At 50.9% G+C, this 24,869-nt stretch overlaps 2 protein-coding genes across 5 annotated transcripts in view; both read left to right on the forward strand.

Annotated features, from left to right (window-relative positions):
• Positions 1–12,363: 12,363 nt before the first annotated feature.
• On the forward strand, positions 12,364–14,712 carry LOC120581190 (uncharacterized). Its single transcript, XM_039835929.1, has 3 exons — positions 12,364–12,367; positions 12,465–12,991; positions 13,852–14,712. The coding sequence occupies exons 1-3, from the start codon at positions 12,364–12,366 to the stop codon at positions 14,125–14,127; spliced, it is 807 nt and encodes a 268-aa protein (XP_039691863.1). The 3' UTR covers positions 14,128–14,712.
• Positions 14,713–22,579: 7,867 nt separating this feature from the next.
• SLC25A48 (solute carrier family 25 member 48) overlaps positions 22,580–24,869 on the forward strand; it is a 40,331-nt gene continuing 38,041 nt past the window's right edge. For all 4 annotated transcript variants that reach the window (XM_039836080.1, XM_039836078.1, XM_039836079.1 and 1 more), the window contains exon 1: positions 22,580–22,797. In XM_039836080.1, the coding sequence (XP_039692014.1) occupies positions 22,704–22,797 (94 nt within the window). In that variant the 5' untranslated portion in view covers positions 22,580–22,703. The remainder of the gene's footprint in view (positions 22,798–24,869) is intronic.

Consider the following 24,869-nt stretch of genomic DNA (forward strand, 5'->3'; position numbering starts at 1 on the left):
GCTACAGTCTTACAGGCATCATTTTAAATGGCTCACTCAATTGCAGCTTCTGGAAATTACTTACCAGCCTCTTTAAACGGCCGTCACATCTTTACTCGTAAGAGCCCAGATTAGCTGGGAAACCAGCGTACAGGTGATTTCTATAATTTCTCCACGTTATTGAACTCCAGAGATATCTGACATTAAAATGATCTCTTGGGAAGGCACGTTACTATTGCAAGACTGGAGCTCTTCTCCATCCATCGTGTGCAGACTAATGCCCCTGCACGCACACTTTCGCCTATCAATAGCACAGGCAGAAATCATTCCTCCCCCAGCTCTTTTCTATGTGAATTCTTCCTCAACTTCTCCTTCTCCTCTATCACTGCCATCATCGTTTTACTAAGAGCTGCTGTTTATTGAGAATTTACCGTGTGCCAGGCACTGTATTCTTGCACCATTATTTTATTTAATCCCATCAATTACTATTGTTGTTATCCTCAGTTACAGATGAGGAAACCGAGGTCCAGGATGCTGAAGTGGCTCACTGGAAGTCTCACAGCTCTCGGGTGTCAGAGACTGCCTGCTTTCCCCAGCCCTATGTCCCCTGGGAGTCACCCCTCCAGGGTGGGTGAGTCTTTGCACCATGTAGCACCTTACATGAGGGCCTGTCCTCCAGGGCAGAGTTAGGCCTATGGCTCCTAAGATAGGCTTCTGGGCCCAGGGAGCCTTACCGTCTTAGTCCTTTTGGGCTGCTACGACAGAATACCAGAGGCTGAATGGCTTATAAACAATAGTAATTTATTTCTCATAGTTTTGGAGGCTGCGAAGTCCAAGATCAAGGTGCTGGCAGACTTGGAGTTTGGTGAGGGCTTGCTTTGCTGACACCTCATGTGGTAGAAAGAAAGGGAGAGATCACTGAGGTCTCTTTTATAAGGGCACGGATTCCATTCATGAGGGCTCCACCCTTGTGACCTAATCGCCTTCCGAAAATGCCACCTCCAAACACCATCACACTGGGCATTAGGTTCCAGCATATGAATTGGGGGGACACAAACATTCAGTCTATAGCGCTTACCACAGTGACCTCTCTTCAGGGGTCAAGGAGGCCTTTCCCTACCCCATAGGAACCCTGGGCAGGATGGAATGTGCCTGGCTAAGATGGGAGCTGAGAGGCCACGTGTCCTTTACAGGGGTTGGGGCCCAGAGACAGGATGGGCCTCACCTAAGGTCATGGGGTGAGTCATTGGCACAGCCAGGCTAGAATTGGGTCTCTTGACTTGTGACCAGGACTCTGTCCTTCTCATTGGGAAGCAATCTCAATAGACCACATCTAAAATTGAAAGAGAGGGTTTAGAATTATCAAGTGGTCTTGTTCTTAGAAAATCCTAGTGCTGTCACATAGTCAAACAGCTCTGGGCAGGAATAGGAGGGGAGACAGTGACTGAGCCCAGCTTGGTGGATAGAGACAGGAGCCAACAGCACAGACTCAGATCTGTAGGAAACACAGGCCTGGGGGCCCTAAGCCCGGCCTCAGCCTTCTGACTTGACTTAGACGTATCACAAAAGCTCCGGCCAAAGGGATTTCTGAAAAGGTGGGCGCTCTTCGCCCTTTTGAGTCTCCCATGGGCAGCAAAACCCCATGAGAGGGACCTTTATTGTGACCACAGCCTTTCCTGAGCAGAATTAAAGCTGCTACAAGAAGAGACAGCTTCATTCACTGATTCTTTCGACAGGTATTTATTGAAACTTTCTGCGTCAGGTAATGGGGATAACTGGGGGAATAAGACAGACAGGCTTCGTCTCTATGGAACTTCTGTTTTGGTGGTAATAATAAACCTGTAAAAAAGATAACTTCCTGAAGATCAATGCTATGAAGGAGACATGGAGATGTGGTAGAGACTGTGGGTAGAGGTGGAGGCGGGAAAGCAACTTGGAATTGCCAGGAATGGCTCTTCTGAGGAAGAGGCAGGGATGCTGAGACCTAGGAATCTGCCTGGATCTGGAGGCAGAGCACTCAGGACAGGGGAACAGCAAGTGCAAAGGCCCTGGGGTAGGAAACAGCTAGGTGAGTTGCAGGAACAGAAAGAAGCCCAATGGGAACAGATTTTAGGTTCAGAATTACTGCTGTTTAGAGCAAAGAGAGAGCCCACTGGGATTCCTGGCCTGCATCACTCAAACGGCCTGCCTCCCCTTCCTCAAAGCATCCACTTGAGCTGTGTTCCTCTTTGACTCTGTAAGTCATTATGATTTTCCTCTCATAGACTCCTGCATTTGCATGCTGCCGGGAGTGGTATGTGGCTGGTGCTCTAGTACAGGAGTCCCCACCCCTCAGACTGTTAGGAACCAGGCGTGGCAGGCAAGCTAATAAAGCTTCATCTGAATTTACAGCCGCTCCCCAGCGCTAGCATCACTGCCTCAGCAAACAGTAGCTCCTCTAAAGTCAGTGCTCCCTCCAAACTTGGTACCCTCATTCTGATGTCTTATTTACATCACCGATGGCTGCGTCCTCATTAGAGGCCGTTAACAGATCAAAATAGCATTCCTTGGACCTTGTAAAGTAATAAATTGTGTTATGTTTACTTTTTGGTTACTAGGCAGAGCGCTAGAGTTTAAAAAAACAAAAAAAAAACAAAAAACCTGCCTGTGGTTATTTAATTGGAGCAAACTGCTCTTGTTAAAGAATCTTAGCTAAACACGCTGTTAGCTCCGGGAGAGACAGCCCTGACAAGTGATGCCTGCTCATTTTCTGGTTGCTGATGGATGCTCTTGGATTCCTGGATATTACCTGTGTCCCTGTTTCATCCTGCCTGTGGTCAAGGTTGATCTAGATGTTCACTGTACTGGAGTCGGCTGCTGGAACAGTGGTGTCTGGCTAGTTCTGCCCAGTAGCTCAGAGCTGACTGGGGTAAGCCTCTGCCAGCCCACCTCCTCTCCTCTCCTTCCCTGGAGGCCTGCCAACAGGGCAGGAGAAGGGAGCGCTTTCAGAGATTCATAAGGAACTGTCAGTCTACTAGGGAACCCCCATAGCCCTGACTCTGGCTACTCAATGCTGAGGCACTCTTTGGCATGCACAGTATGTCCCATCTGGGTTCCCTGTGGGATGTAAGGCCTTTGATGAGGCCCCAAGCAGCACAGTACACAGGCCATGTCTGCCAGTTTTCCAGGTACAGTCTCTGTCCATTTTATTCTAATTGTAGGTTCACATGTAGTTGTAAGAAATAATACAGAGAGACTTTACCCAGCTTCCTCCAATGGCAACATCTTGCAAAACTAGTACAATATCACAGCCAGGATACTGACCTTGCTAGTCAAGATAGAGACATATCCATCACTGTTGGAATCCCTCACGTTGGCCTGTACAGCCACATCCACATCCGCCTTGCCTCTACCCCTCCTTAACCATCTGTAACCACCGAACTCTTCTCCATCTCTATAATTTTGTCATTTCGAGAATATTACATAGATGGAATCATGCAGAATGAAACCTTTCGGGTTTGGCTTCTTCCAGTCGGTGTGATTCTCTGGAGAGTCATCCAGGTTGTTTTATCGATCCTTTCTTCCTTCTTGCTGTTGAGTCCATGATACGGATGCACCACTGCCCGTTTAACCTTCACCCTTTGGAGGACCTCTGGGTTGTTTCCAGTTTGGAGCTACTGTGAATAAAACGGCTATATATGTTCATGTATAGATTTTGGTGTGGACATAAGTCTTCACTTCTCTAGGATAAATGCCCAGGAGTATAATTGCTGGGGTCTATCATAGGAGCATGTTTAGTTTTTTTAAGATACTGTTTTCCTGAGTGGCTTTCCCATTTTACATTCTCATCAGCAATGCGGGAGTGATCCAGCGTCTGAATATCTCTCCCAGCATTTGGTGATGCCACTGTTTTTTATTTTAGCCATTCTGATAGGTGTGTAGTAATATCTCATTATGATTTTAATTTGCATTTCTCTAATGACTAAGGATGTTGAATATCTTTTCTTTTTTTCTTTTTGAACACCTTTTCATGTGCTTTCCTGGTCACTTGTATATCTTGTTTGGTAAAATGTCTTTTGTTGTCTTTCGTCCATTTTCGAATTGGACTGTTCCATTTTTTTTATTGTTTGGTTTTTGCAGGTTATTTACATAGTCTAGATACTCGTCCTTTGTCAGATACATGGTTTGCAAATATTTTCTCCCACTCTGTAGCTTGTTTTTCAACAGGGTCTTTTTCGGAGCAAAAACTTTTATTTTTAATGAAGTCAATTTATCAGTTTCTTTTTAGGGATTGTGCTTTTGAGGTTGTGTTTAAGAACTCTTTCTTGGCCCTGAAGATTTTCTACTTTTTTTCTGAAAGTTTTATATTTTCATATTTTACATTTAAGTTCGTGATCCATTCTGAGTCAGTTTTCATATAAGATGAGAGACTTAGGTCAAGGTTCTTTTTTTCCCTCCCCCCGCAGATGTCCGATTGCTCCAGCACCATTCATTAAAAGACTATTTTCCCACTATTACTTGCATTTGCGCTTTTGTCAAAAATCATTTGAACATATTTGTGTGGGTCTGTTTTTGGGTTCTCTCTTCTGTTTCATTGACCTATGTGTATCTCTGTCAATACCACACAATCTTGATTTCTGTAAGTGCATAGTAAATCTTGAAATCACATAGAATGATTCTTCCCACTTTATTCCTTAAAAAAAATTGTTCTACTATTTTAATTCCATATAAATTTTAGAATAATCTACAAAATATCTTCTGGGATTTTGATAGGAATTTTGGGTTCTGTTTTTTTTTTTTTTAAATGTAACTTTTCTATAGCTAGATAATAGGTTGAAAAAAAAAATTAGCAAAAAGAGAACTGAGAACGTCTGCAAGTCTACCAAAGTATGTGTATCCTGTATAGATTATACATTAAACACAATAAACACATTTCTGTTGTGATTTTAAATTGTTTCGTAATATTTACCTGTGTAGGCACAGCATTATTTATTTGACCAATCCTCCATTCTTGGATATTTGGCATTTTCCTTTTTGAAACTTTTTAAAATTTACTTTTGTTATAAACAACACTGTGATAAATATCTTAAAGCCACATCTGTATAAATGTCTTTAATTATTTCCTGGTACCGTCTCGATACCAGGAAATAACTGTTCCTTAACTGAAGCAAATGTTTGGTTATTAGCTGAAAAGAGGCCAGAACATCAACTCACTTTCTGCCTCTGGCTTGCTCACCACCTGGGTTTCATCCTCTTGGAATGCACGCCCCCTCCCCACCTACTGCCACCCCAATCCCCCACCCTCACCATCCCCCACCAAGGCGTGGATGGGAGAGAGAGGCAGATGAGAGATGCAGGTTCTCCACAACCCTCTGTTCTTAGGCTCCTCTTTGAGGCTCTCCCTATCATTTAGAGCTGTGTCTTACTTCTAACCCCAGATGCAAAACAGATGGGAGATGGATGCTGTGTCTTAGCCTTAGATTCTCCCACCCTGCTCCCTCTGCTCAGCCATTCTCTGTCCTTCCTTTCTGGAAGAAGGTGCACAGGGACTCGTGGGGCCCTTCTACATCCATTGTCACTTAAAAGCCCTTCTCCCCAATCCTGGATAGCATGTGACTTTTTAAATAAAATTCTTTAAAGGCTTCAAAGAGTAATAGGATAGTTTCAGGGATGCTTGTTAAAATTCTTGAATATGTTTAAGGGATTTACATTTTCAAAGAGAGAATGTTTTCTATTTGATGTTGAGAAAAGACTTTTTTTCTTTTTTCCTTTTCTGTGAATTTAAATAATTTGCTTGACGTTCTAGTGGAAAAACCACAGTGTTCTTAGGTTCTGAATGTGGCATTTGTTAGAATCCTCAATGACTGACTGCAGAGAGAATGTGTGTGCAAATGATTCTGAAATGTTTTCAAACCTATGGCCATCTGTAAGTTGTCAGCTTAAAAAAAGTGGCATCTTCCGTATATGGGGAAATTTTATTTTTCTGAAAGAAATAGTTGCACAAAAAATACAATTTTAAATGATCTTTAATGATGACATGAAGAGTACTTTCCAGAAGAAATGGAATCAGTCTTCCCCCTTGTGGATAACTAGGAAAGTACCTGTTTCTCCCACTAAAAGTACATGTACGAGTTCTGAGGGAACTGTAAGGTATGATATTTTCCTTCTCATTTAAAAGTAATAGTAAGTACCCTTTATGTAAAATCTGTGCTAAAGTAACAATATCTCTGTAATAGCTGATTTGGCTTTATGATTGGTATTTTTAAATAGAACATATAAAAATAAGTACATGAAATAATTTGATATATATGTATATAATGTTATATATATGTATATTATATATGTATTATACATACATATATACGTATATATATAATTTTAGAGTTTCCCGTCCCACATCCCCAGAGCTATCTCAGCCTTGTCAGTTAAGTCAGTCTCTATGTCCCTGTCTACAGCCAATAAACTGAGAGGTTTGGGGTATACCTGAAGGTCGTGGTTGAGGAGCTTAGGGACTCAGAAGAGAGGTAACCATGATGACCACTGTCATTCGGGGGGAGGTTACTACATTCCAGGCAATTCTCTAAATTCTCTAAATTAATTCTCATAACAAGCTTATGCTATTACTATCCCAATTTATAGCTGAGGAATCAGAGACTCAGAGAGGCTCTCTTCCTTAGAGTCACACAGCTGGTAAGTGGCAGAGCTGGGGTATAGAGGAAGGCCTGCCCGACCCCAAGGCCCCATGCCTCCATGTTCCCAGAGGGCTGGAGGCAAATTCCCTGGAAGACTAATATTCGAATACTTGTGAGCTGTGGCCGCCTGGGAAGTTTCTTGGAGGGAGGCTCTGGCTTGCTTCGCTGGGCGTGGGGCTACCAGTGAGAGAAGGCATAGAAGGCACACCTGCTGGTCTGGTAGGGGCACAGCAAATCCAGGGCACCCAAGGGGCGATTGTGCTCTCAATAGCGGAGAGAGGCAGGTAGAGTGTGAAAGGCCCAGGATGCCAGAACAGAGTTGGGATTCGGTTTCCTACGTGGGAGGGAGCCACCAAAGGTTTCTGAGCAAGAAAACGATAGGATGAAATCAGAATTTTAGAAAGAAGTGTCCAGCGGCAGGATGGGTTGGCAGCGGAGTGTCCAAAGGTCAGGACCCGCTGAAAGAGGCTGCGGTGGTTTAAGAACAGAGTTTTAAGGGTTGGGATGAGAGTGGCCAGGAGACAGGATCAGAAGTGGGTACCTGCGAAGGAATAGCCTGTAGGTGGCAGAGAGGCCCTGCACGAGGGGCCCAGATGGCACTGCGAATAGGGAGGAGATGTCAGGACCAGAACGTAGGGGGCGAGGGCCAGAGAGAGCAGGGCGCAGGGGTGAGAGCTATAAAACCCTCAAGTGACACCATTCGTTACAGTAACCGGTATCTGTAAAAGTACATTCGATTTGCCAGAGTTGAAAAGCAGACAGTACTTTTAAGTGAAAACTTCGTCCTTCTAGCACTGCGAATTTCTTATCTGAATTGGCAGAGGAGGTGGGCGAGCAGCTCATCCGGTAGCCTGGCAGAAGGGGAAAATTAAGCACATCATTGATCCTTTCAGGAAGAAATAAGTGACATTAAAGGTACTGAGTGACTTAGGTGCTTAAAAAGCTGCAGAAGCCTTGGCACGCTCCTGCTATGAGATGGTTTAGAATAGGAGCTTTATTGGAGCTTTTCTCTGTAAAACGAAGTGAGAAAATCTTGGGAGGAGAGGAGGTAGGGAGATGCCAGGGAGAGTGGGAAGGTTCTGCCTCTGGATGGACCGTGAGTGAGCGACTTATGGCTGAAGACAACTGCAGTGACCCCTGAGTGTGGCTTCCGGGTGATAAATGCGTCACTCTAAAACACAAGGGCCATTTTGACCACCACAGGCAGTCCCCAGGTAAGCCTCTGCACCCTGAGCCTTGTTCCTGCTGTGAGCTTCCTCTGCCTTTTGGGGAGCATTTGTCTCCAAAATCTCTGTTTTGTCTAAACCCCAAACGTACTTACTCAGCAGTGCGGGGAGCACGGGTCCCTGGGAGTCTGGGACAATCTGAATTTCAAACCTCTTCCCACACTGTTCTCACCTGCTCCTGTCAGGATAGACAGATGGTCCCTGATATGCAGATGAGGTGGGGCTCGTGTCCCTCCCCATCTAGACAGTGGTCTGTCTGAGCAGAGAACACTCTCCTCCTGCACAGCAGGGGCTAAAGGGACCGGTTTGAGAGTCAGGGTCTTGGGACAAGATACCTCGCCACCTTGACCTTGAGTGCGTATATTCAGAATGGTCCCTGCCCTTGGGACTGTGAGGGTGACACACCAGGCATTTAAAAGGTCCTGGTGCCGAGTCCTGGCTCCACATTCTATGACCCTAGACAAGTTAGTCCCCATCTCTGGGCCCAATCAGACCCACCGGGCCACAGGTATGAGGATCCAGTGAGGATTTGGTGAAGCCACAAAAGGCCAATGCCTCATGAACTGGTAGCAACCCCCAGGGGATGGGCCCACAGAGGTAGGGGTTCTGCTGGACCACACACTTGAGCTCTGGTTTGAGTAAGATCCAGCTGCTCGGTGAATCGGGGGCGTTTTCTCCAGGGCTCTGGTCTGGCTAGGATAACTGAGGGTTTGCCACACGACCCCAGAACCCTAGACTTACACAGCAGCCACGGGGAGACGGTTCTCTAAAAGTCACCTCAGACTTCTTGCAGGTAAAGACCACCAGCCCCACAGAAAGGCCTGAGTGGCTGGTTTTAGTCCCTATTACTTGAGGAGAAGGGCAAAGTCTAGCACAAGAGGAATGAAGAGGGCAAGTTGTGATTCATGATTCTCTACGTAACGTTCGGCGTGGTCAGCCACACGTACAGATGCACATGCTCACGGGGGCCGGCCTAGAAAATAGTTACCGACGCTGAGTCCTGTAGTACAGACTTCTCACAGCACCTGCCTGTTCTTGCTATATCCGATTTCACCTCATAGGTATTTAAACAGACTCATCTTTTTATTGAAAAAAAAAAAATCTACACCGTCTGAAGCAAAAATATCTATAAAATCATGGCTTCAACATAATCATATTTTTCTAATATGCATTAAATTTAATATATTTGCTGTTAAAATACAAATATCTATCTGGCACCTAAAATAATTTTTCAATAGCAGAGTGGTTAAGGACTTCAGCTTCAGTGTCTAACAGCCTCAATTGACTCTGTCATTTTACTACTGGCCATTTATTATTCAATACATTCTTAACTGCACTTCGTTCTCTTTCCACGGGGATAATAATCTCAAGCCCTGAGGCTGAAGATTAACTCAGCCCTTTTCTCCAGGCTGTCTTAGCACTGAGGCTCAGCTCTTCGACCTGTAAAATGGCCTAACAGTAGTGTACTTCCTGACTTGAAAGTCTACAGTGAGGACTATGTGTGGGATTTGCCCAGTGCAGAAGCTGACACTTGGCAGGTGACAACAAGTGCTGATCTCTTCCCTCTGAGCAGTAGCATGAGACCTGGGAGAGAAGCTGCGGATGGAGGCTCTGTGGGAGAGAGAAGGCGCTCAGCATAACCAGTCTTTCCGTGACTGTCTCACTCTGGGGTCGCGGGCAACTGGGGGAGAATCGCGGAGGAGAGGCAGCTGGCACCAAATGGCAAGGGCAGGGACCCAGAGCGGAGGGGCTGAAGCACGCAGGTAAGGAGTGGTCCAGACAGCCCCGGGCAGCACAGTGGATGCTTGGCACCCTCCCTCACCTGCCCCTGTAGGCCCTGGGGCACTCTGTGCCCGGGGGAGCTCGCTGGCCAGTCATGGAGAGCCGATCGGATTCCCGAAGATGTCTGTCTCTCCTTTGTTTCCCCCCCAAGTCTCTGGGGAGATCTGGATTAAGCTGACTTAAGAGGCAGGTGATGATCTCAGGTGTTGGGCGCTTGGGCAAGAGTCTCCATGGTAACGGAGCCATCTGGCTTTTTTGCCTGGCACTAGGCCTTGTGACTTCATGGTGGAATCTTCTCTGACAGGCAGAGGGGCATTGGCCAGGGGAAGGGGAGGCCAGGAGGATGGGACCTGCCAAGGGAGGCTTTGCCTTTTTAGCCAGTTAGAAGATTAGGCTCGATTGTGTCAGCTTGGGGCTTCTGCTGACTCCAGAGCAAATCCTGCAGGTGCTGTCTGAGGGATAGCGTAAGTGGTACTGTGCATGTGCCATTTTGCTGAGCCCCTCTGAGGAGGTGGTGGAGGCACATCTGGATTCCTTCAATCTAGGACTCGCCAGTGAAGTGGAGCCGAGGCCCAGGAGGGAAAGACTGAGGTGTGGGAGAGCCACAGGCCCACCCCAGGGAGATCTACCCCGGGCCGGCACCACTGGATGGCTGGAAGGGTAAGGCCTAGGTGTACCCAGCACAGGAGGGGACCAGGGGGATAGCCCTGCCATTCTTCATCCTTGTGCCGAATCTCTTCACCCACCAACCAGCCATTCAACCAACCAGTATGAGTTCGTTTCCTGGGGCACTGTAACAAATCACCACAAACGGGTGGCTTAACACAACACAAATTTATTCTGTGACAGTTCTGAGGGCCAGAAGTCCAAAATCAAGGTGTGGGCAGTGTTCTTTCTCGGGGGCTCAGAGGGAGAATCCCTTCCTTGCCTCTCTCCTCGCCTATGGTGGTTACTGACAATTCTTGGCATTGTCACAATTTCTTGACTTGTGGCAGCATCACTCCAATGTTTGCCTCCATTGTCACATGACATTCTCCCCGTGTCTGTGTCCAGATTTTCCTGGTCTTATAAGCACAAGCAGTCACTGGAGTTAAAGTCCAACCTAATCTAGTGTGACCTCACCTTATCTTGATGACATCTGCAAAGACCCTATTTCAAAATAAGGTCCCATGCACAGGTCCCAAGGGTCAGGACATCAGCACATCTCATAGAAGACACAATTTAACACACAATAAATCACAGTGAAAGGAACACACGCTTTGGAACAGGGCAGATGGGCTCAAACCCTAGTACCGCCACGAACCCGTCCTGTCTCCTTGGCACAGCAAAGTTGGAAAGGTAAGTGTGTCTTCATGGGCCTCCTAGGATTACCTGGGAGAGGACCGCAGAAGACCTGTGGAGTGTCTGGGGAAGGTGGCAACGCCACAGAGCTGGCCCCAAGCTGGGCCCCGGGACTCCAGGTGGGGTACATGGTGTCCGCTGTCCGGGAGCTTACTGTCCTGGGACAGCAGTCACTTACTGCAGGTTAGGACATATGAATGGGACTGCGGTGACCCAGCTGTATTCAAGGAGTTAGGACAAGCAGGGACCATACAGGATGTGTGGTGGGCGAGGGGGACTTAAGGTCCAGAAGCCCCAGCCGGGACCAAGAAGCCAGAGGCCAGACCACAACAGGTCCTTCCTATGGAATGCAGAGTCTTCCATGCACTCCAGGGGCTCTGGGTCTGGCCCCTTCAGGCAAAGGTAGAGAATGGGCTGGCTTTTCCCTAACAGGTGCTCTGGGCCTCTGCGTCCCCTTTGGGCCTAGGAAGTCATTCCTCATTTTTCATCACCCATCCTTCTCCCAAGACATGGCTTCTCTCTCCTACTAACATTGAGTCTGGCAAGGACTTTGTTCCTGGCCAAGCCCACTTTAATATTCTGTTTCTGGCTTCCTCCTTCCTCCCCTGCCAGCGTTTTTTCTTTCTTCTAATATTTGGTATCTATTGTATGCCGGGGCTATTCCAGACCCGGAAGATATGGAAGACAGGTGGGCCTGGCCTTCATGGAATTGATATCTAGTGAGATGAGAAACATTAATCAAAGACTCATGCAGATAAATGCTCCACGGTGCAGGAACGGGGGCTCTCTCGTTAAGCTTATCAGGGCAGTGGGAATCAATGATAGAGTGATGCAGCTAAACCTGGGAAGCGAGGGAAGTAACCTTGAGCCAAGAGCTGAAGAAGCTGTCATCAAGGAAAAAGGAAGGGGAGGGAAGAGATTCCAGGCAGGAACATTAGCATGTGCAAAGGCCCTGCGACAGGAGCCTGCTTGGCAAATTGAGGGACAGAGCGAAGTCTGTGCGGCCAGGCTGAACAAAGCGAAGGGGATAGGAGATGGGCTGAGAGTCAGCAGGTTAGATCAACCATTTGTTGGCACAGTGTCAACTGAGTGCCTACAGTGAGCCAGGAGCACCGGACAGATAAGACCACCACATGCACAGAATGGGAAGACCACAGGCCAAGGACGTTCCAACGTGGGAAAAGTGAAGGGCAAAGTGACCAGAGTCCCGAAGTGAACAGAGCTGGGCGCAGGCTGTAAACAGGACCAGCTTGGTGTGACTGAGGAATGGTTAGAGGGCCAGTGTGTACAGACTGCAGCGAGCAGGGAGAGAAGGGTGTAGGATGAGGCCGCAGGGGCTGGCAGGGCCAGGTCCCGCGAGGCTCATGGGTAACCAGATCGTGGCTGGGAGCCATTCTGGGTTTTCACAAAGGAGAGCCATGCTCCGGTTTGTGCTTCTGAAAGACCCCTCTGGCCTCTGATGTAGGCAGGAATTGGGCGGGGGCGGGGGGGACCTGGAGTGGCCAGAGAAGTTGGGGCACAGTAGCAGATGGAACACCCTTCTCTTCCCAGACGGCCCAGAAGAGCCATGGGGATGCGCCTGGAGTCTTGTCCTCTGAGAGCTGCCTGGAGGAGGAGGAATCCGGGCCTCTGTACCAGCAACTGCAGGCTACCAGTTCAAGCAGCAGCGAGCCCCTCAGCAACCTCGACCTCTCCCACGAGTCCCTGGTGGACTTGAAGTACCTCCCCTTCTTCCGCACCTATGGGCATCTCCTGTCTGAAGAAGAGTTGGCCCTGCAGCCGGAGATTTGCAGGGACCAAAGAGGAGACTGGGGTGTCAGAGGGGCGCCGTTCCAGGAGGACTTAGAACCCCCCAGCGGGTTCTTCCCTTACTACCACTCTGAGGAGGAGAGTTTTCCCAGCCTTTTGTGTGGGGGCTCCCAAGACCCACCCGCCAGGATGGAGGTACAGGCTGGCCACTTCTGCAGGAGAACAGTCAGCAGCAAGAACTCTGTGAGTGGGGATGGCCACACTCAGAGGACCAAGAAGGGTGCGGGGAGCAGCCCTGGGCCCCGCTGCCTCCTTCAGACCTCTGTCCCTGGGACCCAGACCCCAGTAGGCCAGACCAGCACTCCCACATCCCCATGAGGTCTGCTGGGGCTCCTGGAGCAGCAGTGTGTCCTTGCTAAGAGCACAGAGGCTGGAGGCAGAGGACCTCACTCAGTGCCACCTGGGCCACTTGCTAGGAGAGTGGCCTGGGGAATGTGTGTAAGCCCCATGAGCCTCAGGTCCCATATGAGAGAGAATAGTAATAGCTACTCTTAGAGCCACCGTGTGAATTACGCACAATGTGGCTAAGCCTGGTGTCCCCTACAGGAACATTCGTTCAGTCCTTACAGTTTGCTAGGCACCCAGACAGATCCTTCACGTGCGTCATCCCATTTATCCTAATAATTGTCCTATGAGATAGTTCTGATCATTATTCCCATTTTATGGGTGAGAAATGAGTCTCTGAGAAGCTGAGTGACTTGGCCAAGGACACATCGCCCGCAAGAGCAAACCTGAGATCTGACCCAAAGCCTGTGCCCTGTGGTGTTACTAATAGCCACCTTCAGCTCTGTGCAGCTGGGCACCTTGCTCCTGACTGCAGAGTTGGAGGAGGTGGGACAGTGGGCTCTAATCCTGGACACACCCCTCCGGGCTGGGAGCTCTGGCGTGAGTGACATTGCCGTGGGGTATTTCCCAGTGTAGAGAGCAAGCACAGGCCCTGCCTTCTTCCCCTGCCGCCACTGTGGTGGTACAGGCACAGGCCAGTCCCGGGTGTGTGGGCTGAACCTGGGAGCCTGGCTGACCACCGTCTCCTTCTGACCCAGGCTGCCTCAGCAGACCCGGACTTCGTCTCTGGGTCCTCACTGACCTGCCGCCCCACCCCGCTGGCCTCGGCAGGGCACTCCCATGACAGCCGCCTCGATGCCCCTCTCTCCAGCGATGCTGCCCTTAGTGGCCACATCCTATGTGCCTCAGGCTTCGTGCCTTACTACAGAACCCCCGAGGAGGAGCTCCACTCTAGCCCTGGGCCTCCTGCCTCCAGTTCCGGGGGCCAGGAGCCCACAGGGGAGCTGCCCTGGCCTGGTGCAGCCATGCCATGAAGGGAGCACCCGGTGGTCATCGGGGTGAAGGTGGCTGGGGGTAAGGTTCCCAGAGCTGGGTTTGCCCTGGGACCAGAGCCCTTGGGCCTTTATTCCCCTGCCTCAGTGACCATGACCTGCAGAGCTGTGGGAGGAGCCCAACCCCTGGCAAGGCTCTCCCATCCCCTCTCTGTCCACTGAGCTGGACAGGCAAGAAGACCCTGCACCGTGCTGGTGTGTGGCTCCATGCTGGTGTCTGGCTCAGCAGACCTGGGGTTCACCTTTTTCCTCAAGGAATAGAGGGGGGATGCTCGGCCTGTGCCAGTGTTTAGCCACTCCCACTCCCCCGCCCCAGGAAGTGACCACACCACTCCGGGCTGCTCCCGCCTGGCTCTCCCAGCTAGAAAACCGGCTCAGTGAAATGGGGAGAGCAGCAGCCCCCAGAGCGTCTCCACAAGGGGATTCTGCCTGGCCCGTACTCACACCTTCCCACTGGTCCTGCTGTAGCCTGTTCCAAGCCCAGCAGGAGGGAGCAAGGTCCGCTGAACCACTAAGGGATGCAGAGACCAGACACGGGTTTTGTAAATAAATCACTACAAGGGTTGGAGTTGGTACATTAATTTGATGCTTTGGAGTAATGCTTGCAGCTTCCTTTTATTGAGCATTTACTGTGTACTAGGCACCTGGTAGAGACCATCTTCATAATCCTTAGGGGTGGACCCTCATGTCATTTTCATTTTACATAGATGAAGAAACAGGCTCAGAGAGGTTAAGCAGTGTGCCTGAGTTCACACAGCTCCCGGACATTGGAGCTGAGGTTCACACCCAGGTTTGTCTGATCTCGGGCTGAGTGCTTGAGCACTTCCCCACGCACCCCTCTCGGGGACTCTTCACGCAGCAAGGAGAGCCAGCTGCCCCCGCCCGGCTCCCCTGGACCACCCCCGCCCGCCCCCGCCACCTCTCTTTTTCCTCATTGCCCCTCTGCCCTCCCTCCCCTGGCTCCTTGCTGTGTGGACGGTGACACAGCACAGGTCTGCTGAGGCCCTGCCTTCTTGGATTCTGTGGCCATTTTCTGGTGCCTCAGCCCGATCCCCAACTCCAGGCTTGCCCCACGCCACAGCAGATGGCCCCGAGGCAGAAGCACGTGGGATGGTGACAGTGTGTGTTCATCCCCTCCTTAGACCGGGCATGTGATTGATTGCTGGCTCCTGCTTGAAACAGTCTTTTCACGCCCAGTCATACGCGTGTGTCTCACATTCACAGCCACTCTGTCCCATGGTGCCGGTTCCATGTCCCCTTCCTCTGACCTGCATACCCCTGATAGCTGGATTTCTGTCCCTTCAGCCCCTACCTGCTCCCCACTCGGAGGATGGGGAAGTTGAGAGAGATCAGTCAGTCGTACTTGTCACATTGAAGAATTTCTTCTAAAAAATCCACTTTTTAATATTTTTCAAGGCACTCCTATGACTTCCCTATGGGCAGCCAACTTGGGGTTGGAGGTGTGATGGAACCTCCAACATTGATGTCCTTGCTGGAAGACTCCTTGGCTGTGCTCTTGGAGGGGAGGCAGGTTTGGTCTGGTCCCTCATGTCCCACGGGGCCGAGTCTGGGCTCGGTGTGGGAGCTGGCATCTTGGGCCCTCGCTGTCCTCAGAAGTCACCGTTACCTCTGCTATACTCTGTTGGTCACACAGACTAGCTACAATTCAGTGTGTAAGGAGACCTCACAAGGGCCTGAGTGGAGGGAAGCTTGGGGGCCATCTTGGAGACTGGCTAACATAATGCTCCAAGGTTAGATATTTTGCCAAATTCTGATTCGCAGAGAAAGCTTGCTCACCAAGCCAGGCCCCGGACTTGGGGTCGGGAGGTTAGTGGGAGGCAGCATAACACTATACCTGAGAGGGCCATGCCCAGTACCCAGCACTATGCCTAGTCTGTAGTGGGTACTCGAGTGTTACCTGTTGGATGAATGGATGAGGCACCAATTAGGGGGGCACATTCTCCTTATATGGAGGCTAAAGTTGGGGAAGGAGAGGAGGAAGGAGGATGGGAGGACAGCGAGGCCGCCTTGGTCACTGGAGAGCCTGGATGGAAGGGCAAGGCGGGCATGCCAGAGGGAGAAGGAGGAGTGCCTCAGGCTGTGCCACTGCAGAGATGAGGCCGGATGAAGTCACAGCAGGAGCAGAGCTGGAGCTCAGCTGCTTTGCCAGGAGCCCCAGCTGCAGCAAACCACGCGAGGCTCGGGGCAGTGGGCAACTTCCCTCTGCCCCCCACACACCCCAAGTAGAACTGTCCCTCATTTAATGCTGGTTCTCCCGAGCCTTCTCCCTGGGCACAGCTTTCGTCACTTAGGAAATCTGTATTTTGGAGAAAAACTAATTCATATGGTTTGAGGATTTCGATCTTTAATTTTTTTCTCTGTACTTGCATCAAAAGTGAGATGTCTTCGAAGCCCCTTAAAATTTCCTCTCTTAAAAACAAGAGGTTTGTTCTTTGCCATGTTCACACTGGCCCTGGAGCAGAGAGCGGTGGAGTTTGGGGGTTCAGAGATGAGGGTTCATCACAGCCTCTTTCCTCAAAGTGTGGGCTCTTAAGTCTGGCCTTTTAATGGATGGAGAAACTGAGGCCTGGAAGGAACAGGGTCTCCAAAGACCCACAGCAAATGAGAAGACCTGGTCTGTCCCTTAGAACAGAAAGTACTGATAGGTCCAGTTACTGATGCCCGCCCAAGTTCCAGTCCTGTCCCCAACCCGGACCCAGAGGGCGTTCAGAGACCACTAAGTGTGGGTGTACCTGGGTGAGGGTGGCCTGCCGGTCCTCAGGCAGGTGTGGAAGGGAGACCACGGCCCTTCTGACATGCTGGACCAGTGCTGGCCTCAGCTTCCCTTGACGTCCCCAAAGAGAGAAAAGGCTGGTTTGTAAGGAGCCCGAACCTACCTCAGCGTGGTCCAGGAAGGTGTGTCCAGGTGAGTTGTAGTTGGCCCTGAGACGGGTCCCCTGTCCACTCACGGATCAGCAGGAGGACTGAGAACCGCCCATGAGAAGCAGACACCCCTGCCGACAGAGTCACGTCACGGCCCTCCCCGTGCAGGCCGAGGTCCTCTCCTGTCAGGCCCCACGGCTTCAGCATCCGCTCCCACAGCAGCTGTCAAGTGAAGCTCCTCGGGCTCCCTTACTTTCTCACACCTGGCGTCACACAGGCTGCTCCCTCCAGCTACCATGCCCTCTGCTACCCCCAAGGGTCAAAATCCAACTCATCTTTGTTAAGACCAGACTCTGTCTCTACTGTCCTTTCTGGCCTCTGTTCTTTTCAGGTCGGGGAAGGCGTGAGGTTTCCTGGTCTGTCCCCAGAGCCCAGCAGCTGATGTCTGATGCACACATGATGGACGCCTGCTGCGTGCAGATTGGGGGGCGGACGATCTTCAGCACGAACTCCCCTCTCACTATCAGCATTGCAAGCTCGCTGCGTCCCGGGACGTTTAGCTCACAGGAGGTGCTTGGCAGGGGCTTCTAGAAGTGACCTCCAGAGCTGCAATGGCTCCCTCCACCCCTCACCCCACACCCTTCTCCTACAGAAGCCCCTCAATTCCAGATCTCCCCAGCCAGGTTTCCTGGTCCCCTGACCCACACGGCTGCCACTTGTCCTAAGTATCGGCCCACTTATGCCTATCAGCTGAGAGGAAAAGGCTGAGGAGGGCCAGGCCTTCCTTGTTCTCAGAAATGCACAGAGCCAGCCAGGCCTGCAGGAGCATGTCAGGGAGGAGAAGACAGAGGCATCCCCTCCCGTCCCCCCAAGCATTGTGGCATCTGCTCCAGGAGCCCTAAGAATACGAGTGCAGTCGGCAAATGTTAACACCATCTCACTGATGGAGAAACTGAGGCCACAAAGTGAGGACATTTATGAAGAAGGACTGGGTGGGGGCAAGGGCTTTTGGGGAAGTCACTTCTACTTTGAGTCTTGGCCAGGAGGCAGTGCCTTGGTTAAGAGCTGGGCCCTGGTGTGAATCTGTAATCCTCTCCTTACTGTGTAGCTTTGGAGAAACCACTTAACCTCCCTGAGATTCATTCTTCTCATCTGTAAAATGGGGACTTGCCTCACAATTCAATGAGATGTTGTAGGTAGAGCATGTAGCTCTGGACCGACTTGGTGCCCTGAGGTGGAAAAGAGGCAATGGTGAATCAAGGCAGGTGAAGAGATTGGGGGTATCACCTTTCTTTGCTGGGGTGCTCTTCCTCTAAACATATAGTTCCCAAGAAACCTCAGATGGGTCCTTGTCAAGCTCCTCAGAGGTCCACTCTGGCACCTTCAGGCTCCTCCTAAGCTTCTGGGTCAGCACTTCTTTCACTGCCCACGTATATACTGATCTCACTCTGCTAGCCCAGTGCTGGCAAAAGAGCCAGAAAGAACTCCCCCTGGGGCAGCCAAGCTGGTCTTTCCCTCCTGAGAGCCGCAAGTGCTATACGGCAGCGCCCTCTGCTGGCATATCTTGACAAGACACACACAGCTGGTGTCTCCATGGCCCAGAATTTTGGACTGCCCAAGAGATAGACCCATTTCTACCCTTCAAAAGGCAAGGAAATTGAAGTGTGGACCTGTCCAAGGTGAGTCAGCAGCACTGGAAGCAGAGGCTAAGCAGCCAAGTCTCCCAGCAGCTGCTTTGCCCCCACTTCAACACCACCCGTCTCTGTTTGCTTCAAATTGAGCAGGTGCTGGAAATACTACAATCTGAACATGCTCTGAATAGCCTTTCTCAAAGAATTGTCAATAAAAGAAGGAATCCTGCCCCAAACGAGAAACTTGAAAATCACCATATGCCCCTTGTTTTCCCATGAAACTTGGGAAAGGGCCCTCAGGGCTCCCATTACCTAAGGCCAGCACAGCTGTGATGCAGCAGGTACAAATGCCCAGAGAAGGCGGCGCATGCGCGTGTTCCCACTTCATTCATTCATTTGCACTTGATCATCAGTAATTACTATTCACTTTCTCTGCGGCAGAGGCTGAGAATGCCCCCAAGGCCATGCACATCAGACAGGGCCTACCCTCCCTGAATCCCTGGGCATTGCACAAGGACCCACACGGCGAGGGCTGGCAGGAGAAGCAGGGATGCCTCCAGAGGGGCAGCGAGGTCTTGACCTCCACCGAGGGGTCTGGAGAGGCCTCTGTGCAAAGGATGCTTCAGCTTAGGCCTGAAGGAGGTAGAAGCTGGCCTTGAGAAAGGCAAGAAGAGGAAGCTGCAAACCTCCCTCTGGCAGTGTGTCTCATGGGCAGTTTCATGGCACACATTTGGAGATGGAGTCCAGTCTTTTCCTTCTGGAAAAGAGCCCACTCTCGCTCAGCTCCAGCTCATTAGCAATACAAGCAGTAGCTTTCTGGGCTCAGGAGGCCGTCCAGGGGCTGCCAGGGCCACTGCCAACTCAGGACCTTGCCTGCCAACTCAGAACCTTTCTTATTGGTCCCATGCTGACACGTGACTGAGGGAATGACAATCTGCCTGGTACTCATTAGGTGGTCCTCCTAAAGGGGGGCCTTGGCGAACTAGCAGCTTCCTACCTACAGACTTGCTCCAATGGTGAACTCACAAAAGAGCTACCCTTTGGAGACCTTCCATTTCTCATGAGTGTCCCAGCACCTTTCCCGAGCATGGCTGGGCACAGCCCGGGGACCCCACAACTCCTTGGCAGGCCCCTTGGCCCTTTTAGGATCAAGCGTCAGTAGTCAGACTCCATCTCACTTTGGAGGAAGGAGGCCTGGCTGGCCGCTGCTGCGTGATGGCCTAGACGATGTGACATGGATGTGCCGGTGGGAGAAGAGCAGGCCCAGCAGAGGCTCCTTCCTCCAGGCCATACCCCTCATCATTCTCTGCAATCCTGAGTGCCATGGTGTGTCTCTGCTGGAGACTAGCAGGACACCGGAGGACAGCGAGTCATCTTCCTTCTCAGAAGAGGCCAGGGAGCTTCCACTGGAGCCCGAGCACCACCCCATTGCCAGACCATGCTCCCTGTGAGCGTGGACTGCCAGCTAGACTGGGTGCAGGGCACACCTACAGACAGAGGCTTTAAGGGAGAGAGGACTGCCCCTCTTCTGGGCTGTCCCAGGGTGGATAGTGTGGCTGAGCCTGGGCCTGGAGGGAGCTAGGTCCCTGGAGAGCTGCCTCTGAAAGTTAGACACGACCCTGTGGGCTCCAGGTGCTGAGTGGGACCTAACTGGGCTGGCAATAAGCATCACGGCCCTAGGTTGGGACAGGGAAGAGAGAGTGCACGGCTGACTGGGGTCGGCAGCATCCGCACAGGCCCAGGGAGGTGTGTGCACCCCACCAATTGCATTTCAGGAGGTGGATCTAGACAGGAAAGTGGGGTGGGGGGAGGTCAGAGGGAACAAGAACAAACTCCAGGTTGTCCCTAGAATTCCTCCACCACCTCACAGGCAGAGGGCTGACACTTCCTGACTGACAGGGTCTCGTTTAACCTCACGGAAACTTGGTCTCCTCACCTCTATTTAACAGGTGAACACAGTGAGGTTTCTCTTAGAGAAACAACTAGTAGTAGATACAGGTAGACCAAGTTTTATTGCACTTCGCTTTATCGCTCTCTACAGGTGTATTTTTTACAAACTGAAGGCAAGACCCTCCACCAGTCGAAATATCAGGACTCGCTTTGTTGCAGTGGTCTGGAACCAAATTTGCAATATCTCTAAGGTACACAGATACACTTGTACGTAATATAACTGTGGGGTCTGGCTGGGCAAGGCCGAAATTTGGAAGGCAGGCCGGCAGGCTGGAAACTGGCAGGCATGTGTTTCCGTAGGGGGAGTTTCCTCTTCCTCAGGGTAATCTCTATTTTGCTCTGAAGGCCTTTCGACTGACTGGATGAAGCCCACCCACATTATGCAGGACAAGGTCCCTTACTTAAAGTCACCTGGTTGCAGGTGTTAACCACAACTACAAAATACCTTCGCAGCGACACTTAGATTATTATTTGATTGAATCACCCAGGACTGTCTCCTAGCCAAGTTGACATGTAAAACTGACCATCAGTGGTGTGTACTCACAGCTGCTACAAGGAGGAAGTGGGGCTGTATGTAAAGCCCTCAGCATGAACTTGAAGACATCCTCAGGGCAAGGTAGCTCTGACGTCCATTTGCTTGTCTGAAGCATGCAGGTAGAGAGGTTGGGGTGTGTGTGTGCGTGTGTTTGGGAGCAGTAGGGAGTGTTTCAGCCAAGATGGCAGAACAGGGTTTGGGGCCTGCATGTCTGCAGGGTGTAGGGCCCTGGGGAGAGAGCACTGGGGGAGGGGGAATGTTTGTGGATTCTGGGAGTTGCAAGGCAGGCAGTTCCAGAGGTACAGTGTGCTATCTGGCCATGGGGACCTTCCGCCCAGGCAGCTCTCAGAGGAAATTTCCAACCTAGCCTCACCCCTCCCGAAGGCCTGGCCAGGGCCAGGCTGAGAGTTTTTAGGGCTCTGGAAATTCCCACCTGGCGGGTGTGCCCTCAGCAGGGGCTGCGTCAGGACCTTGGACTCTGGACTCTGGGTGTGGTCTCCCCAGAACTCTCCACTGTGACAGTCAAGTCTTTGGGAATAAGCTGAAATCTGTCCTTACCCAGATGAGCCTACAACTTAGGTGTGATGACTTTCATCTCCTAATTTGGGCCAGTTTTCTAAAAGATTCACATCTATATGATATGCACACACATTATATACACCAAACATACAGGCATTTTCCTCACCTAGGAATGAGGGTCATGATAACACCCACCTCACAGGGCTGCTGTGAGGAGTAAGCCCAGGACAGCAAGTGGGGCATTATTTCAACGTTTAGGCAATCTTGGATGTGATTAATAACTGATATTTATTTAGAGCTGGCTTGTAGTCTACCCTTGGGTTGGGCACTTCCCACATTTTATTTCAGTTCTTTGTGAATAGGTGGGTTCTGAAACCTGGGTGCCACGGGGAGGTGTGGGGAGCAGCCAGGGAAGTGTCCCTAACCTTTAAAACTGGCATGGAAAGTTGTATGTCCTGTATACTTTGTAGAGAAACTGTCCATGGCTTTCAACCAGCTCCTCAGAGAATGAAGAACTTCTGGTTTAGTCGATAGTTAGACATTTGTTTAGAAATTATTTCAGCACTGTTTTAGCTCAAAAGAGGATGTGTTTTCACAAGTAAATAATCTACTTCCCGACCTTGGATAAAGCATCCCTTCCTCCCTCTTGTAATGAATGAACTTTGCAAAAATGTCCCTGCAATCATTTCCAGTGTCAGACGCAATGTGAATAATTACAGGCACGGGCGAGCACCTTCGCCCCACAGAGCCGAGGTTCTGCAGCTGGCAAGAGAGAGGTCGCCGTTAGAGGGGAGGGCCCAGTGAATCCTCTCCTGGCCTTGGCGCCTCCGGGCCCGGGGAGTGCGGTGGCGCGGGGCGCACCATCGCGGCGCCTGCGTGCTGCGCCTTTAAGGTCCGCTGGGGGCGTGCTGTCAGCTGCCCGCGGGCCGGGGGAGAGGTGAGCGCCGCCGCCCGGTTTGGCGTCGGACCTTCGTGCGCTCCGACTCTCCGCGGCCCTCCCCGGCGCGCCCCTCCCGGGGGCCATGCCCCGCACACGCTGAATGGGCACCAACCCGGCTCCGGGCGGGCGTGGCGCCGCGGCCCCGGCCATGGGCAGCTTCCAGCTGGAAGACTTTGCGGCGGGCTGGATCGGAGGTGAGGCCACCATGGATGGGAGGGACCCCCCCTGAGAGGCGTGAGTGCTTTCGGGAGACCCCCGAGCCTGAGAGGCAGAGAGAGAGGCGGGCCAGGTGCCGCGAGGGCCGAGTTTGCACCCCGGGCTCCCGGCAGGCTGCTCTGCGCCTCGGCTTCCCGCCCGCGCGGTGCGCGCCTCCTGCTGCGGGCAGAGCTCGAAGCACAGCGCCCAGGGGTCTTGCGTTCTCCGGCTGCCGCCGGAGTAAACTCTTCGAGCCTCACAGAGGTTCACCTGAGCTTCCGATTTGCCTCCAAGTTAGATTCCGCGGAGCTTGATCCGGTAATGATTAAGCCACACGTCCAAACGGACAGCCAATGGAGCGTCCCGGCGCTTACACAACTTTCGGTGACCGAGTGCGCACCTGAATTCGGGGACGTGGCTCGCAGGAACTTGTGGGTGAGGGTGGCGCTGTCCTCTGGCCCCGGGAGCAGGATGGGGAGGCCGACTTTGTGATCAGGCTGGTCTTAGGGGGCGCCCTGGCTGGAAGGAGCGGAGAGAGGAACGCGTGCTGTCTTCAGCCCCGGTCAACTGTCAGGTCCCTTTCCGGTGGCACTATGCTTAAGGAGCTCTCTCTCTGCCGGCCCCGGGATGAGTTTGCTTGGTCAGGACTTTCATCCATTTCCTTGCTTCTCCATTCTTCTCTTCCCAATAGGTCTATCTTTCCTCTTCTGGCAGCTCTTGGTGGAGGCGTGGGAGGAGGGTTTGAGGGACTTTACTTAATGTGAAATAATATTTCTTTTGGCCCCATCTAAGAGAACCATCAAGATGTCGGCAGACACAGCCTCTCCCCAAAGACCAGATAAAATACTCAGGTGCAGAGGCAGAGACTATGGCATGTTTGAGCCCCCACCAAAGATTCTAAGTATGGAGGAGACCAGGAAATTTGTAGGAAAAGGAAAACAAAAGCAAAAGAGCAGCAAGCTAGATAGCATCCCGGATTCTTCCCCTTCTGGGGCGCCCCTCCCGCCTGGCGGGAGTCCAGGGCTGCCCACCCACAGGTGGCTGCAGGGTGCCTGCTTCTCACCCGTTCTGAGCAGAGGTGGTTCCTTTCATGGTGGGCAGTTCTGTTGGCACAGACTCTCAGGTTGGATTGAGACCTGTGTCTCCTAATTTTCCCAGCCAGGGGGTTGTGCCTTGAGGCCCACTGGACATCTCTAGGCCGTCTTTGGACAACCCCTCAGCCATTCCAAGGGAGAGCCTTCCCTCAGCTGTTTCCTTAAGTAGCCAGACCAAGGTCAGTAGGGCTGCCAGTGGCTTGGTTTAAGAAATAGCCTGGAAGATAAGGCTGTCAGAGGAGTTCAAATTCTCTGACAACACGGAGACCTTCCCCAATTCACACAGCAAGTAGTGGATTGTCCCTTATTCTGTAATTGTTTTTACTTTGTTGATGTTAACCATTTTTTTTTCTATTAGATGATGACGAACGTAGTAGCAGTCAATTTTTAGTGAGTACCACATGCTGTTTAAGTGCTCTAAGTATATTTTTAAAACAACTTTCTTAAGGTTATTTTACATATAATAAAATTCACCCATTTCAAGTGTACAATTCAATGATTTTTAGTAACTTTACCAAGTGGTGCAACCATTACCATAAATTAATTTTGGAACATTTTCACACCCCAGTAAGATCCCTCACGCCCATTTACAGTTAAACTCCATCCCCTCCTTCTCCCTCTGGACAACCACTAATCTACTTTCTATAAATTAGCCTTTTCTGGACATTTTATATAAATGTATTTATAAAGTATGTGGTATCTTGTGTCTGATTATGTATATTTCTTCATAACCCCAGAGAGGTAGCTACTTTTATTACATTCCCATTTTACAGGTAAGGAAGTGGATACATAGAGAAATCCGATGACGTGCCCAAGGCCACGCATCTAGCATGAGCACTGGGATTCCAACCTGGGCAGTCTGGTACCAGGGCCATTTTAACCCCTGTACTCATCTATAGCTGTTTTCTTTCTTGATGACCTTGCATGATAAAATTTCACCATTTTAAACAAAATTCACATTTGGTTTGAAATTTTAC

The sequence above is a fragment of the Pteropus medius genome, unplaced genomic scaffold, assembly GCF_902729225.1.
Source record: "Pteropus medius unplaced genomic scaffold, Ma_sr-lr_union100, whole genome shotgun sequence".
NCBI lineage: Eukaryota > Metazoa > Chordata > Mammalia > Chiroptera > Pteropodidae > Pteropus > Pteropus medius.

Excerpts from the sequence above, each read along its gene's own strand:
- LOC120581190 (XM_039835929.1), top strand. Across the intron at positions 12,992-13,851 it reads CAGTCAGCAGCAAGAACTCT|GCTGCCTCAGCAGACCCGGA; the intron begins GTGAGTGGGGAT and ends CTTCTGACCCAG.